This window comes from Trypanosoma brucei, chromosome 7 (assembly GCF_000002445.2).
Source record: "Trypanosoma brucei brucei TREU927 chromosome 7, complete sequence".
In the NCBI taxonomy this organism is placed as follows: Eukaryota; Euglenozoa; class Kinetoplastea; order Trypanosomatida; family Trypanosomatidae; genus Trypanosoma; species Trypanosoma brucei.
Window position 1 is genome coordinate 1514350 of NC_007280.1, and position 15709 is coordinate 1530058.

Sequence of the window (15709 nt, forward strand, 5' to 3'; positions counted from 1 at the left end):
AGAATCACGGAAGAATGGTAATAAGACAAGAAAGATAGCAAGAGAAAGAAGTTGCGCGTTTACAAGTTTGTATATATGTGTCTTTGTATTGAAGAGGAGAGGAAAGGAAGGGATTGGATTGGATTGGATTGACACTTTGTTGTGGGTTTTCTCCCCTTGTACAAAAAAAAGTTTACAACCTTTAGGATTGGCATATGTAAATTGTTCTTGTCAACTAATTAAATTATTTTTTCCGTTTTTTTCCTCGCGATTTCATTACCCATTCCTTCCCTCTGTTCACTTTTGTGTCTTTGTGAGGTGGTTTTATTTTTACCTCACTCCACCTCTTTCTTCGTTTTTTTTTTCTGTAGATGTTAACGAACCATCTGTTTTGTCTCTCCTCCACTTCGTGTTCACCTAAAGGTTTCCAATTTTTTTATTGTTGGTGTTGGCGTCGTGTTACTCGCCATGAAACGCATCCTTTTTTTTTCCTCCTTTTCCGCAAGTCCACACTTATATAAAAATATATATACATAGAAATTCTGAATATATATTATGTGTGTTTAACAAATTGCATAAACTATATTTGTGTGCATTGATGCTCGCGTGTGTTATCGATGTTGTATTTTTATTTCTGCTGTTTGATTCCATTCAGGGGTGGGTGTGGGGCGTGGTCGTAACATTTCGTGCAAGCGGTCCAATTTTCTGTGGAAGATGGAAAATAAATGAAAGGTAAATGCTCGCATCTGAGAAGGTTTCTTTAAAGGAGGGAGGGGGGAATGCGAAGGGTAATATAAAAAGGGGAAAAAGAGATAAAAGTCATTACCCGCTGTCTAGTTTTTTTTCTTTTTTGTAGAGAGCGTTAAACATTCGCGTGCACATATATAAATGTTTGGAATAGAAAGAGCAACAGAGTGTTTGTAACCACAGAACCTCAACTTCTATCGAAGTTGGTGGAGTTCTTTAGCCTCCACACCGCTTGTGCTTCATTATTTTGAACAGGCTCATGTGGTTTTTTTTTGTATGTGCAGATTGTGAATGTGGCGTTTCTCGACGCAGCATCAATTATTTGTTCGTCATTTTTCATGTTTTTTTTCCCCCTTACCTTCCTCTTTTTTTTTCCTTGTTTTCATTTTCTTCGACCCTTACGTGTGTTTGTGTTTTTCATGGAGTTTGGGCCTTTGGACCTGCGGTTGTCCTGCCGCTTAACGCAGAAGTGAAAGACGCATGTGTGTTTCTATTTATTTTCTATATTGTTCTGCACCTGGCACTTTCCCCCCCCCCCCCGCCCCTCCTCCCTCATCAGAGGTGCATTTACCACTTGTCTTACCCCCACCCACCCCCACCCTTTCGTTTTAATTTATTGATTTTGTTGCATGTTTTTTTTTGTGAGTTGTCGCCAATGTAACTTTCGGCACCCGGTCGTGAGTTGTGCAATTTAATTTAAGTAATAATAAAAACAAAGCGAGAAAATATATAGGATAAAAAAGAAAGGAAAACAGTCAAAGACAAAGTAAAATTCATTCGTGTGAATCGCGCTGATATGAAATGTGGCTGCAAGTTCACTGGATGTTGCAATCCCGTTTGGTTATGGTAGCGTAACGGTAGAATATTCTGAGCGGATGAAATAAGGGGGAGAAAGCGTTTCTTCCCTTTTTTTTTCTGTCAGCACGTTTTTTTTTCATTTTTTTTAAATATATTTTTTAATTATCTTGCTTCCTCACGTGCTTCCATACTTTTCCTTCTTCGTTCCTGCCTCTATTATTTTTGGCTGTTCCTTTTTTCACTGTTCGTTCCCCTTCTCTTTTCACCGAAAGAGTATTGTGCAGGTTACTGCTGCCCGTGAGGCGCACGCTTTTCTCTCTTATTTATCTTTTTTTTTTTACTTTTCGTTAATGCAAGTTTTTGTTCTCCTCTTCCTCTTACCCTTCCTCTTTCTTTCTTTCAAAACTTCTCTCCTCTTCCAAACCAATTTTATACACCAAGTCAACGAAAGAAGTTTTTCCGAAACCGGCCTACGTGTGGGGTACGGAGAAGGGACAAAGTAATAGGGAGTAGTAGACTCACAGTTTGGTTAATATATATATATATATATTTTTTGAAAAAATAAAAGGGAGTTAAGAGCAGGTCAAAGTGACTGTTTTACCACTGCATCACAAAGAGGGCACTACGTCGCACGGAAAGAAACAAATATAAGAAATACAAAAGGAAACAAAACCAAAAATAATCATCGTCTGGCACGTCGCAGCGTAGCTTTCATAGGAACTCCAAACGCGGAGTCGGATTAATTAAGAGGGGTCCCGTTGTCGGAAGAAGACTAAAAAGAGAGGTTTGGAAACGGGGCTGACATATCGGACTGACTTGTTGTGGAGGCCCGGAGAGGTTTTCTCCTTTCTTCTTTTCTTTTTTTGTGTGTGTGTGCGCGAGTGTGCGTATCTTCTTTTTTTTTTCTAGATTTGACGTGTCTGGTGCTCCCCAAAAACACCAATTCTGATACTTTACGCACACATCGCACCGTATGAAGTCAGGAATATCTAGTCGGTCGTACTACCGAGATGTAAGAGGTCCAGTTCCGGTATCGGAACGCGGCAGCCGTGTCTCGTTAACACCGAAGGCGGCAACGGAGGAGAAAAGAAGCCGTGTGGTGAGACGCCCAAGCGCAGCAGCAGCTATCGCACCTGCTCGTGCTGCGGGCACTTCTGGATCACTTCGCACAACAACACCCGTCTCAGCAACCACGTCTCGCAACCGAACAGTGGTCACCCCTTATCGCGGAACACGTGCTTCTCAGAAGGCTTCCACGTTGCAGTCTCCAAAGACACTTTCACCAGCAGAATCAACACACTCCGTCCCGTGCATTCAAAGAAGGGCATCCGTACCAGTACCCGTATCAGGGCGCCGTTCCTCCTTCAGGAATCCGTCATCTGTTAGTGCACGACGAAGCACCATTGGCCCAATGCCGAGTCGTGCTTCAATTGCCATGACTTCTATTTCGGGGGCTGGAGGTGCGTCAACGGCGGCGTCGAGTGCACAGACACCCACTAGAAAGAGGCACCCAACTGCGGTGATGCCAATAGCCGAAACAAAGGAGCAGGTAAAGAGCGACGTTGGCCGAAATAGCATTCCCTTCACCTTATCAGGGCACTATTCATGTGCTGTGGTGGTGAAATCAAGTGCTGCGGTATGGGCTGCTAATGAGGAAACTGGTGCTGTCGATATTTTTAGTAGTGTTTCAGGCGATTTTTTGGGGCGAGTGCCTCCGCGGCCCCCTATGAAGTCTGCGGCTGGGCCGACGCAAGGGTGTTTTTCTCTCATTGGAACTCTTAAAGCGTTTGAGCATCATGTGTGGGCAGGGTACGATGATGGAACCGTCGTTGTGTACGACCACCTCTGCGTTAATGCCGTGACAACTGGATGCTTCCACTCAGCACCGGTTGTGTCGTTCTGCGGGATGTCCGATGGTATCACTGTCAGTGCGTCCACCGACATGACCCTTGTGCGGTGGGATAAGGAGGAAAAGAATTTTGAAGCCATTACCCGTATTGTTGGAGTACCCGAAGCGCATCAGATGCTAACGTGCACCACCTCATTTGGTGACAAGTATGTTCTCTGCGGGATGACAACGGGAAATATTATAGTGATCGACTGTTCCACAGGCATGCAGGCTGCCACACTACGAAAACACACCAGTTGCGTGAATGCACTTGTTGTGATGGAAGGTTTGCTCTTTACCTCAGCGGAGGAGGGTTGCGTGAATGTGTGGAGCCTGCGCGCTGACACTCCTAGCGCTGGCACAACGTTTCAGAGTTGTTGCAGGCTACTTCGATCGATTTCCGTACAAATGGCGGTTCGGGATATGGTTCCTCATGATGCTTCTCGTAGTTTGTGGGTGGCGTATGTAGATGGATTGGTTGAGCGCTGGAGCGCCAATCCTGACGATGACTTCGGTGTTGAACAAGTGTTGAGGGAAGGAGTTGTTGACGCAGAAGGGGTACCTAGGCGAGTTGAGGCGGTTGCACTTCAGTGTATGGGAACGGTGGAGACAATGCGTGTACTTGCACTGGGAAGCAATGGCATCAGTAAGGTCTGGTGCGGTCACCGTAATGAAGTGGAGGAATCTTTGCAGCAGTCCATTCAGTCGCTGAATGCCATAATTTCTCAAGACGCAGCAGAGGCAGCTCTGTGGGAGAAAAAGGCTCTGCTACTGAAGCAGAAAGAGATGAAGCGTAAACAAAAGTACAGTTTGTTGCTACTCAGCATCTATGAACGTCAACTCCTGTATAGCTACTACGCCAGATGGAGAAAGTTCTCCACTAAGAATACCAATCAGGGGCGTCAACATAAGGAAATTTGCTTCGATCTGGAGGACCGTCATCGATTCCGTATTCTTCGTCGTTATTTTACGATGTGGTGTTCCCTGTATGAAAAAGAACAACGGCGGCTGCGGCAGAAGCTTCTCTCCACAACATTCCAGAAGGTATCACGCCGCATGTGGTTGTCACGGTTGTTTTCCACATGGAGAAGGTCCGCAACCGAACGCAGAATGGCGCGACATCGGTGGCAAATAGCGGTTGCGTTGGAAAAAGTGTCCAAAGGAACCCTGTTGGAGAAATTCTTTACCAAATGGCGGTACCTTCGCTGTAAGTCGCGCAAAACTGTGGGAGAGGACAAGATCAACATATTAGCTGCAAGGGCACGGAAGTCTTTACAACGGCGGGCCTATGATGAATGGAGGCTACACCATTCGTGTCACGGAAATAAGAATTCTCCCATTGCTTGTGCTCCTTCAAGGGGTAACGCTGCAAAGATAGCTGAATCGTACGAAAAGGTAGTAATCGAACGCCACCGCCGCAGTGTGTTTAACATGTGGCGTAATATGACGAAGAGACGTCGTACTTTGTCTCGACTAACGAAGCTTGCCAGGTCCAAGGAGTCGCAACGCAATAGGCACATCTTATTCAAAGGGTTCATACAATGGCAGTTGTTCGTGCAGCAGCAACATCTTAATGCCATGAGCCGAGAAGTGCAGTTAGTGGAGAGGCGGCTGCGCCATGCTGAGGAAACTAACGCAGACATTTTTGACAAGTTACAGTTACAAAAGCGTCTGGACCAGCTTCGGAGGCAACACGACAACGAAACTCGGCAGCTGCAGGAGGAGCTTGCGCGCGCCCAGGAACTTATAAACGAGCGAGATGCTCTTCAGTCAGTTGATCACGTAGTAAATAAAAACGGTGCTGATGATGAAGAGGGAACTCCTGTGAGTACCTTTGGCACTCCAGCACGCTCATATGCGCCACAGGCGCTATTCTCACCAATTGTACTGCAGAAGATGCCTACTTCAGAGGCGATGGAGTTTATTATGAGCCGATTGAAGGGTATTGTATTGAATCTTTACACAGACATGGGGCTTTTCCGTCAAGTTCGAGAGCGCCTGCGTTGTGGTACAACGGCGGCGGTCATCTTCCTTGAAGGCTTTCATGAGGTGAAACGCCTCATCGTGTCACTCAGCAAAAAACGTGTGGGTGCCTCCACACGGCGCGGTGCTGAACGTTGGGCGGTGGCACCCGAATCGTTTGATGGTGTGGGAGCTCTCCCGTGTTCAGGTGTTGTACAGGGTATAAAAGCGATGGTTCTCGCATATGATATGGTGAGTAACTCTGACATGGAAGGTTTAGCGGCAACGCGGGAGGAAATAATCGAAAACGTAGATTTACTGTTTGCGCTATGGAAAGCTTGTTATGCTGCCAGGAAACCAGTGTTGCCGGTGAACAATAGGGTTTCTACACGGTAAAATGGAGTGCTAGTAGGGGAACATTCCCGGTGCATTTTGTCATTTTTTTAAAATATATATATATATATATTTTTTCATATCCCCAGTGGTCGTATCATGTGTGCATTGTCCATTTCTTTGGTTGTGTGAACAAAAAACGTACATAAATATTTAGATGAGCTTCTTGTGCCACGTGTGTCCATTTCTTACCTTTGTCGCTTCCAACGCTTCTTCATTCGGCTCCCTATGACAGTTGGAACCTCAGCGGTACTGTTGGGTGTTGCTCATCTCACGGTTGTCGTAGCTGACATGTGATTTCCTTTTTTTTTTTCTGTACTTTTTATTGGGAGCCTGAAGTTTACTGGGGTCATTTATCACGTGCCTCGCGGTAGGTTAGGTCGCGGTATAGCCACTTCTGTGCACTCCAGGAGGGTTGCTCTATGTTTCTACATAATCGCGGCCTTGCTGTGGATCGAGCGGTGCTGCGGCTCAATCCGCTTATTGTTTATGTTATTATACCATTTCTTTTGCCGTTGCTTTCCATGTGTATATTACGCTGGAAGTTGGAATATGCCTGGGCCGAGCTTTTTGTTCTAAATGCACTCGTGTCAGCCTTTACCGGTTTGGTGATGTGGCTACATTCTGAGCGAGTGGCAAATATGTTCCTCCAATACTCGGGTCACTCATATGGGAAGGCAAACGAGGGCGCAGCAGCTTTATTAGGGGTGCACCGCATTTCACCCGTGCTTCCCGCTTGTGTCTCTCTCTTTTTGATGCTGATCAGCTTTTGGCACGTTGTAGTCATGATTCTTTTAGCGGTCATGTGAAGTGAGTCTCCGCATATGGCACATTGGTTTCCCGATTGCCTGTTGTCCTATGACTCTTTTCCTTGTCGTTTCACAATACACAAACACGTTTGCATACGTGCTAAATAGTGGTGGTTGCGCGTATCTAATATTTTGCTTGGTGCCGCAGTTATTACTGCTAACCCTTTTCTGCATGTGTGTGTGTGTTTGTGTATGTATTGGTTATGGGCGTTAGCTTTGATATCTGTACCGACTGCTTTGGACAAGCCAATATGTGAGAGCGGTGGTCATCTTATGGTGTCGTTTCACAACCTTCTTTGGCCTCGAAGCACCTTTCCTTTTTCTTTTTTTGCCACTGCGCGATTTATTTCTCCTCGTTTGCTGCTGTTTATGTTGTTTCATATTCAACATTGCTTTGTCGAGTACATTTTACATCTCTCTGCGTCCATTCAGGCGAAGGGTCGGTTAGCCCTTGCATGGTGAGGCTTCGCTCGGCCTGGGTTGCACAGCAATCGTCCAGAGAACTTAACACATACTTGCGGCAACGCGCATGGCATTTTGCCTCATGTGGGAACCATGCTATTGCGGCAGATTACGTCATCCGGTTACTCAATCGTCACCCGCGCGATGCGACAATGTTGTTGCTCGGTGAAGTTACAGCCCGCCGCACACGCCAGAAGCAACTTGAGGCAAAGTGCCGTCAGTCTCATGAAAGGCTATGCACTTGCATGAACGTCAACAACGCCCTTTCCCTAGTAGAGGATGAGCGGAAGCGGGAGACGCTCAAAGAATGGTTGCAGGAGCCACCACCTGCTGACGATGTGGAACTGGAGGAGCACATTATCGTCAGTGAACAGGAGCCTTTGCCAGAAACACAGACTGCGGTAGAAGTCATGGCGCAGCGAGTGAGTGCAAAGCCGCTCGTGGGTTTGCAGTTTCCAAAGCAAAGCATCTACGGTCGTGGTATATATGCTCTTACTCGAGTGCCTTCAGGTACTGCTGTGTTGGCCGACCAACCTTTTGTTGTGCAGCGAATGAACAGCACGACATGCGCGCACTGTCTATCGTCTATCACCAGTGCCAGTAGCACGTCGTCAGCAGCGGGTGTTGTGTGTCCACACTGCGGTCAGGAAAGTTATTGTAGCATTTCTTGCCGCGATGCTGCATGGCGTGAATACCACAGCTGTTGCTGCCATGCCACGAACAAAATGTACGCGAGTTGGGAATCAAGCATGCAAGAGCTTTTCTCAACTGATGTGCCAGAGGAGTCGCGAGCTGCCTTGTGTTGCTTGGCAGTGGCGAAGATTTGTGCTATGGCGACGGTGCAACAGCAACATCCGCTCTCTCTACCACGTCTTCGGTCCCTACGCGGCCGTGCAACCTACGATGCAGCAACAGCATTGAGCGAGGTCGGTGCGCTCGCTGTGACACTTGCCCAGTCACTACACCAACAGCACCTTTACATGGAGGAAATACTCTCACTTTTTGCGCTTGTGCAGACCAATGAGTTCCTTCTTTCCGGTGGCATGGCTCTCTACCACGGTTACTCATTTCTTAACCATAGTTGCGAACCAAACTGTGGATTCGTTGGTACTAATGCAATGAACCGCCGGTTGGTGGTATTGCGGGATATACGGGAGGGAGAGCAGTTGTTGATTAACTACAACGCAGACTTAACAACATGTGTCTCTTACGAGGACAGGCGGGCACTTTGCAAACAACGTTACTTTGAGTGCTTCTGCCCAAAATGTATTCGAAGGGAGTAAATTTGATTTGTCACCAGTCTGTTAGCGGTTGCCGTAAGCGGTTAAGGGAAACTGTATTAAAAGATGTGAAACACTACTGAAACACAAGCTCGCACCGACCCACTTACATATATTTGTTTATGGAAGGAGAGACGATGTCTTTAGTATGCTTGTACATCATATCGCATTAATCTTTCTTTTTTGGGGTCTGCGTGTTTTGCTGTTCTCTTCATTGGAAGTGAGTGTCGGTGCCTCTCCTGAAGCCTAACTCTTGTTAATGGTGCAGGTACAAATCTTTTCTTCTACACCCCTCTTTTATTTTCATACACCTGTATTATCGATCTTTCTAAAGGGGAAAGAGGGGAAAGGGAGCCCGATAAGGTGGTAGTGTGTTCTCCCTAACAGTACCCCAATAAGACGGTCGGATCCTTTTGTGAGAATCGTGTTACACTATGCGGGCATCTGCAGCTGTGCGATGTATTTTATCCAGCACAACGCTCACAAGTCAGATAACTCAATTAGTTCAGCGGGCGGAACAACATCTGAAGGTTAAGCCCGCTAATCCCTGTTCCTTGGACACCAGTTCCACGCCTGTCGCGGACAATCTGTGGGAACAAGTGATGGCCGTCGCTCCGTCTGCTCGTGCTTTAAAGGAGACGGACACGCTGCTGGCACTTGTCTTTCGATTACTTCGGAGTGGGCTGCAGCCTCCCAGTGGTGAGGCTGCTACCGAAACATGGTCAGCTCTCATTCGCGACTTAGCTCCCTACAGTGATGTTGAGGCCAATTCAGTTCTTTCATACCCAGGAACCCCTGAGTGTGCCGAGGAGCTTGGGGGGGCCATGGCCAATGCTTTATGTGCTGCTGAGGGCCGCAACAATTCTAATTGTGACTTGGATGATCGCCCACTGTTGCGCCTCACCCGAGAGACGCTATTGCTAACGGGTGGAGTAGTGCCTCTTAGCGCACGGGTTCCTTGTAGTGACGGCGGGGCCATCGGTCAGCTGTTGGATGCATTTTGTGTTTGTTGCGAAGCGAGTGGCAATGCCATGATGTCTAGCGCGTCCCTGGAAGAGATGTCGAAAGCGGTACTTAGCGCCTTGCATGTTATTGCAGAAACGGTGGACGTAAGGGAAACGAGTCCATTGGTTTTGTCCCTTTTGCGATTTATGCGTTTGCTAGGTGTTCGCGAAAAGGGACAGTATAAACAAAACGATGAATCTATGGGATCTGTTGCGTCCTTTGCGGAGGAGCTCACATCTGTTCTAGCCAATAACGGCCTCGGTGCCCGCATTGTACTCTTCTTTGTGCATGAGCATTGTGAGGCAACTCCCGAGGAAATGGTACCCCTACCCCTTGTGTGTCTTGCGGCCCGAGGCATATGGAGGCACTACCGCACAGCAGACACCACGTTCCCCTGCTTAGAGCACCTTAAATACGTGAATGGTGCCGTGGATGTTACGCTGCAGCGAAATGCAAATAGCAACAATATTCTAGGACTGCAAGAAAATGAAGAGGGTGACTTGCGGCTACAGGTTTCTTTGGCTTTACTAAGGGGGATGCGGCTGCACGCAGATTCTCCGGACGTGTTTCTCCGAAGTGCTATTGATGTCGTGGACAGCTGCCCCGCGAGTCTTTCACTTGAGTATGAAGTGTTGGTGGCAAAAACTAATTTGTTGGATATGTTTGCTGATGACGAGGCAAGTTGCAGTGCTATTTACGATGATCTTTTGCAATCACTAAGGGCACTTGTGGAATTGCGGCCACGGGATGCCGAAAACGATGTTTCATCTATGAATACGCATGAAGGAGGGGAAGGGGATGCTGCAAGTGATGGCAAAGTGACTAGAAAGAAAAAGCTGCAAATTAAGCACATGGAAGAAGATAGACAGCTTTTGCGTGAGCAGTTTCAGGAGGCACACCGTATTGTTGTGGAGGCTTTTGTACGTTCTCGCATTCAAGAGCGACTAAATCAGGCTTACACCATACTCGTGACCCACAAGTATCACGGACTTGTCATCACTCAGGAGGTTGCATACCCGCTTTTAGATGTGTTGAGTCGTCGTGGTGACTGCCGTGTCTTTAATATTATTGATCTCTGTGTGCTATACAGTGGATGCACCATTGACTATGATGCACTTACATGCCTTTTTAGGGCTTGCCGCGTTGCTGGTGACTTTTACAGGGCACGTACACTTTATCAGTTGCTTAAGGAAATGATTCCGGGCTTTCTGCTTAGAGCCCCGACCACCATCAGGGAAATGCTACGCGAGTTGAAAGTAGTGGACCCCGAACCGACGCATCTGTTTGCTGACACGCTTTTGGGGAATGGAACCATGGGTGGCGCCGAGTGTCCTGCTAATATTTTGCCCGTGGAGTTAATTGATGAAGACGATCCCTCGAATCGTCGGCGAGGCCCCCTCCGAGAACTCCCTAGTGCAAAGGCTGAGTAACAGATGGAAAACGGGTGGATTCTAAGGGAAGTTATTCGGTGCCTCAAGTCAGACTAAACGAGACTGTGCGGATAGCGGGATGGGGAAGAGATTGTATCGGTATTCATATTTCGTTGATTACCGTCATCGTGGCGCAAGGTTGTTGAAAACCAAGTTGTGGAGGCCATTGGTTGCGTGGCGCGGGTGCTACAAAGGTTTATAGTTGTGCACTGTCCTCCATGGAGTGGGTGCGGCAGTATCGTATTCTTAGTTAATGGTTGCTGTGTCTTCTCTTCCTGTTGTGCATAATGCTACAGGTTGTTCTCTGCTTATTTTGTTTTTTTTTCAATTTTTTCTCTATCCTTTTTTTTTTTACATTTTGCGTTGAAGTCTCGCAAATTCTACGCGTGCCCTCAATTTCAATACAGTGAGGATCGAGAGGTCCCACAGGGTAAAAGAATTTTAAAAGGTGCGGAATTTGGAGGCAAAAGCGCACTGACACCTGAAAAATAATAAACGAAAGGTAAAGGAAGTGCTCAAAAGAAAAGTTGGTGTGTGATCCTTTGTTTCCTTGAACTTGTCCCGTGTCTTCACCGCGAGCACCAGTGAAAGGATTCACTACCAACAAGTTACCGTGTAATATATTAAAGTACGCTCAACTTTTTTTGATACGCCTCCTCTCACCAGCCAATTTGCAGGATGAGCGAAGACCCAAACGGCACGCGCTGGTTGAAATCCGAAAATAACGTGGGCCGCTCACTTCTCCTTCGGGGTGGTTGGACGGAAGGCTCTGGACTTGGCAAAGAAAAGGACGGCGTCACCACACATGTGAAGGTGCGGCAAAAAGACGGCACGATGGGAATCGGCTACGCGGGAACTGTGCATGAGACGTGGAGTACGCAGTCGGTGGCCTTCGCAGATGTTTTAGAAAAGATCAAAGCCGCCGTTTCTGTAAATGATGATAGCGATGCGGAAGGAGGGGGATCCTCAAGCCAAGCGAAGAATGAAGAAAGGAGTGATGCTGGTGGATGCGGAAAGGCAGCGAAACCGAGTGGGGGTCGCCACGTCGGAATGTACGCCAAGCGCCATGCCCTCAAAACAGAGTTTCTTCGAGCAAAGGACGGAAAATATTCCGAAGAGATTCTCGGTTCTGCTAGCTTCTCGCGCAAACAAGGGCGGGTCAAGGATAATACCGTGACTGCTGATGATGGTGACGATGTTGACAATGCTGAAAGTAAATCGGCTGATAGCGAGAGCTCTCGCGCTAAGCGGAAGCGGCGGCCCGCGCAAGACGAGAAAACGGAAGAGATTGCGTCAACATTACGGTCTGCAGTGTTGCAACGGCTAATGGTACGCACACCAAAGCACGAGCCGCGGCAGGTATCAAAGGGGAAGGCCGAAGATGGGGATGGAAGCGTTGATGATGACAGCGACAGTGGTGATGGGAATATCGTCCGTATTGTCAAGCCGTACCCACGACCGCCAAAATGCACCGATACGCCTTTCATCGAGTGAGGGCAAAGCTACTACTGGTGGAATTTACATCAAGTGGGGCTTTAGCCGTCTCCACGTGAGGAGACGGGGGAACAACAAAAGATGTTGCGTGAAAAGGTGGCCACGTGAAGTTATATGCTTGTGAATGTCGGTGCATGCACAGCTGCATACATGCATTCTCTCTTTCGTAGCTGAGGCACTTGCATTAACTACTGCGAATAGCTATAAACCGTCGTCTAAATCTCCGATACTTGCATTTACACGCTAACTACATATGTGTCATCTCTAGCTGTCAATCACTACGTTGCAAAATAAATTGCTGATTCTACCCTTTCGTCTTTACCAACTTATTCATTATTTTTTTTTTGCTTTCAACCGTCGCTTATGTAACCATTGTTTTGGTTTAGTAAAGACAAAGGTCAGAAATCATAAAAAGGGGAAGCGCCAGAGCGTTAAATAGTGTTTGTCATCATCGGTATTCGAAGTGATTCTTCATATTTTGTTTCTAGTGTTGTTTTTTCACTAAACGGTTGGCTGGGTGTGAATCTTCCAGGCATTCATTCGTACCAACGCAAATAATACCCAATTTGGGGGCGCAAGTGACCGTTACGACCCTTCATTTGGGTTGTTTTTGTGTGTAACATAGTTGTGTGTAAGGTTGTTTTCGTGCCGAGGAATCTGGCTCGTGCGCACACAATTCCATAGAGAGAGAAATAAAAAGAAAAGAAAGTACAAATACAGCAGCATACTTGGGACAAAGTTAGACAAAGCAACATACACTACCAAACTAACGGTTAAGTATTAGTTATCCATAGATACAAAAGAGAAGAGAAAGAGAAAGATACTGAGATAAGACGTAGTCAGGAGGGAGTGGAGTTGTCACTTCATCAGTGTGGAAACGCGTTTTTTTTTATTTATTCGTGAGCAGCTTCAGGTGGATTAAAGGATAAACACATCGAAAATTTGAAAAAGGTGCACTGGAATCATTGCATTTGTTACTCGGAATCCTCCCCACCGACGTGGTCTTGTTCCTGAAGCAGCCTGTACAATTTCATTTTGGGGGGTTTCTGCTTCAATCTTGGGCACTGGTGAGTAAACAATATATTTGTATATATAATACGCGTGATATATCTGCGCAATGGCTGAAAAAGTACAGGTGGTGTCACGCCTGCGTCCACCCTTACGCCCCAACAGTCCTCTTTCTGTGGTGCCAGTGGACGAGCAACGCTTGTGCGTGGCTAATCGTAGGGTGTACGACGTGGATCGTGTGTATGGTACCAATGATTCTACGGAGTATATCTTTTATGATCGTGTGGCTGCCCTTGTAGACCGCTTCCTCACTGGTTATAACGCCACGGTGCTCGCCTACGGGCAAACCGGAAGCGGCAAAACTTTCACAATGAGTGGCCTCATGCCGTTGATCTTACGGTACACTGTGGAGCGTATGGGCGGTCACACAAAGAATTTGAGTTTTCAGTGTGTGGAGGTATACGGTGAGGTATTGAGAGATTTACTTACGAGCGATCCAGCTGGATCGGCAAAACACCTCCATATACATGAAGTGGACAGCAGTGCTAACAATAGAAATGGCACGGCAAACAATCTCAATGCTAACAACTGCGGTGCATCCGTGGTTGTTGTCGGTGCTGCGCGCGTAAAGGCGCGAAACTTTGAGGAAATACAAGAAATTATAGACTACAGCAGCAAAATGCGCGCGACAGGGGCAACACAGATGAACGAGCACTCATCCCGAAGTCATAGCATCTTCACAATATTTAACCATGAACAACAGTCCAAACTCAACCTTGTTGATCTTGCGGGTTCGGAGCGTAACAAAAAAACACACAATGTGGGTCAGAGGTTTAGGGAGAGCTGTGCTATCAATGGGGGATTGCTAGCCCTCGGCAATGTTATTCGTGCCCTTAGTCGAAATAGCTTTAGCCATCCTGAGGCTCCTCAGCATGTTCCGTATCGCAGCAGCAAGCTGACGCGGCTGCTACAGGACTCACTTGGAGGTAATAGCACAACGCTTCTCATTGCATGTGTGTCCGCAGATGCCGACAACACGGGTGAGACGGTACGCACAATGCAGTACAGTGCTCTTGCCGCAAGGATTTTGAACGAACCGTTTTTACGTTTTGAAGGTCCCGCAGCAGCGTCTTTGGTGGAAGTGGAGGACGACGAAAAACGGCAGGATGAGCACGAGTGTCAACGGAATGATAATAGTGCTGCCGCCGGTGGATCCACGGAGGTAATACGACTAAGGAAGCGTGTGGCCGGTTTAGAGGAGCACCTGCAGCGCTGTCGTGAGGAGCTCAAAAATGACGAGGTGGCCTTCGCCCAACAGATCAAATACACCAAAATGCTGCTTCAGGAGAATGAGCAACTGAAGCAACGCATATCGTCCCTTGAGGGGTTCGTACCCTCCCCTTCTATGACACCACCGGCGACCGCAGCGGCGGCAGCAGCAGCTAGAGAGATGGAGATAAATAGTGCCCGGCTTCGAGAGAGAACGGCACTGTGGCAACAACTACATAAACACCGGCGGGGGAGTCCAGAGGCTGTTCAGCAGAAATTGTCCGGGCAGGAGCCATTGGCCTCCCATCGCCTGCGATCCCCGCTAATGGACGCGTGTGGGTTTGCTCCAATTAATGAATACAGTGGTCAGGAGTATTCATGGGAAGGAGAAAAGACGGTTATAAGTACACAATCTCAGCAACAGCAGCACTTGTTCGGCACAAACCCAGCTTTGCACAGCACAGCATGGAATGAGCCAGCCAAAGTTGTAGAATTACCCGAGAACATCAGTAATATCAATCATATAAATGATAGCGGATCCTTGTACTACGAGTCTGAAAAGCATGTAACCGGAAGGGAAGAACAGCTCAACTTGCTGGCAAAGGAGGCGTTATATTACCAAAACAGTAACAGTGAGTTGCGGCGGCGTCTTCGCGCAGTGATGGCTTTATATGAAGCACAGCAACAAGAGGCCGCAATGCTGCGGCACGAAGTGGAGCAGATTCGTGAACTCATCGACGGGAGGTGTCAAGTATAATATTTCCTACTGTGTTCAGCATGTCGGTCTGTTCTCTCAGTTTCTTCCTTGTTTAAAACAAGAAAAAAGGAAAAAAAAGAAACACTGAGTGGTTATTTGTATGTGTTGGGTAGCGTCTGCTCGTGCCTATTGATCGCTTCGTACTCCCACGTCAACCGGGGGATATAAGTGCTCAATTTTTAGAGTGCGTTTCGATTCCTTTTTGTTCCCCAGTTTGTGCTCACCGTGCAGACGCGGGGTAGCCGCAAGCTCAAAATGATGCTCTTTAATGACAATAGTTGTTTGTGTGGACACGAAGGAGGTTTATGCACCCGTTCTTTTTTTTTTGGTTTCGCGCTTGTTTGGGGTTTTGCATTGTTGACAGGATTTTCATTACTACCGTCATGCTTACCTCCCTGTCGCTATATCTGTTTATTCTACAGAATTTT

General features: G+C 47.3%; 5 protein-coding genes across 5 annotated transcripts, besides 6 other annotated features; all 5 read left to right on the forward strand.

Annotated features, from left to right (window-relative positions):
• Positions 1-15709: part of a sequence feature (sequence corresponds to BAC RPCI93-10C21) that runs on past both edges of the window.
• Positions 111-131: a microsatellite.
• Positions 1653-1690: a sequence feature (AT_rich).
• Positions 2054-2091: a sequence feature (AT_rich).
• Positions 2498-5770, forward strand: Tb927.7.5610 (hypothetical protein, conserved; the record flags this gene model as incomplete). The annotated part of the gene is made up of 1 exon (XM_841091.1): positions 2498-5770. The coding sequence occupies one exon, from the start codon at positions 2498-2500 to the stop codon at positions 5768-5770; it is 3273 nt and encodes a 1090-aa protein (XP_846184.1).
• Positions 5812-5845: a sequence feature (AT_rich).
• Positions 7032-8321, forward strand: Tb927.7.5620 (hypothetical protein, conserved; the record flags this gene model as incomplete). The annotated part of the gene is made up of 1 exon (XM_841092.1): positions 7032-8321. The coding sequence occupies one exon, from the start codon at positions 7032-7034 to the stop codon at positions 8319-8321; it is 1290 nt and encodes a 429-aa protein (XP_846185.1).
• On the forward strand, positions 8753-10753 carry Tb927.7.5630 (hypothetical protein, conserved; the record flags this gene model as incomplete). The annotated part of the gene is made up of 1 exon (XM_841093.1): positions 8753-10753. One exon carries the CDS (start codon positions 8753-8755, stop codon positions 10751-10753), a length of 2001 nt encoding a protein of 666 aa, XP_846186.1.
• Positions 11051-11106: a sequence feature (T-rich).
• Positions 11432-12247, forward strand: Tb927.7.5640 (hypothetical protein, conserved; the record flags this gene model as incomplete). The annotated part of the gene is made up of 1 exon (XM_841094.1): positions 11432-12247. One exon carries the CDS (start codon positions 11432-11434, stop codon positions 12245-12247), a length of 816 nt encoding a protein of 271 aa, XP_846187.1.
• Tb927.7.5650 (kinesin, putative) lies at positions 13365-15281 on the forward strand (the record flags this gene model as incomplete). The annotated part of the gene is made up of 1 exon (XM_841095.1): positions 13365-15281. One exon carries the CDS (start codon positions 13365-13367, stop codon positions 15279-15281), a length of 1917 nt encoding a protein of 638 aa, XP_846188.1.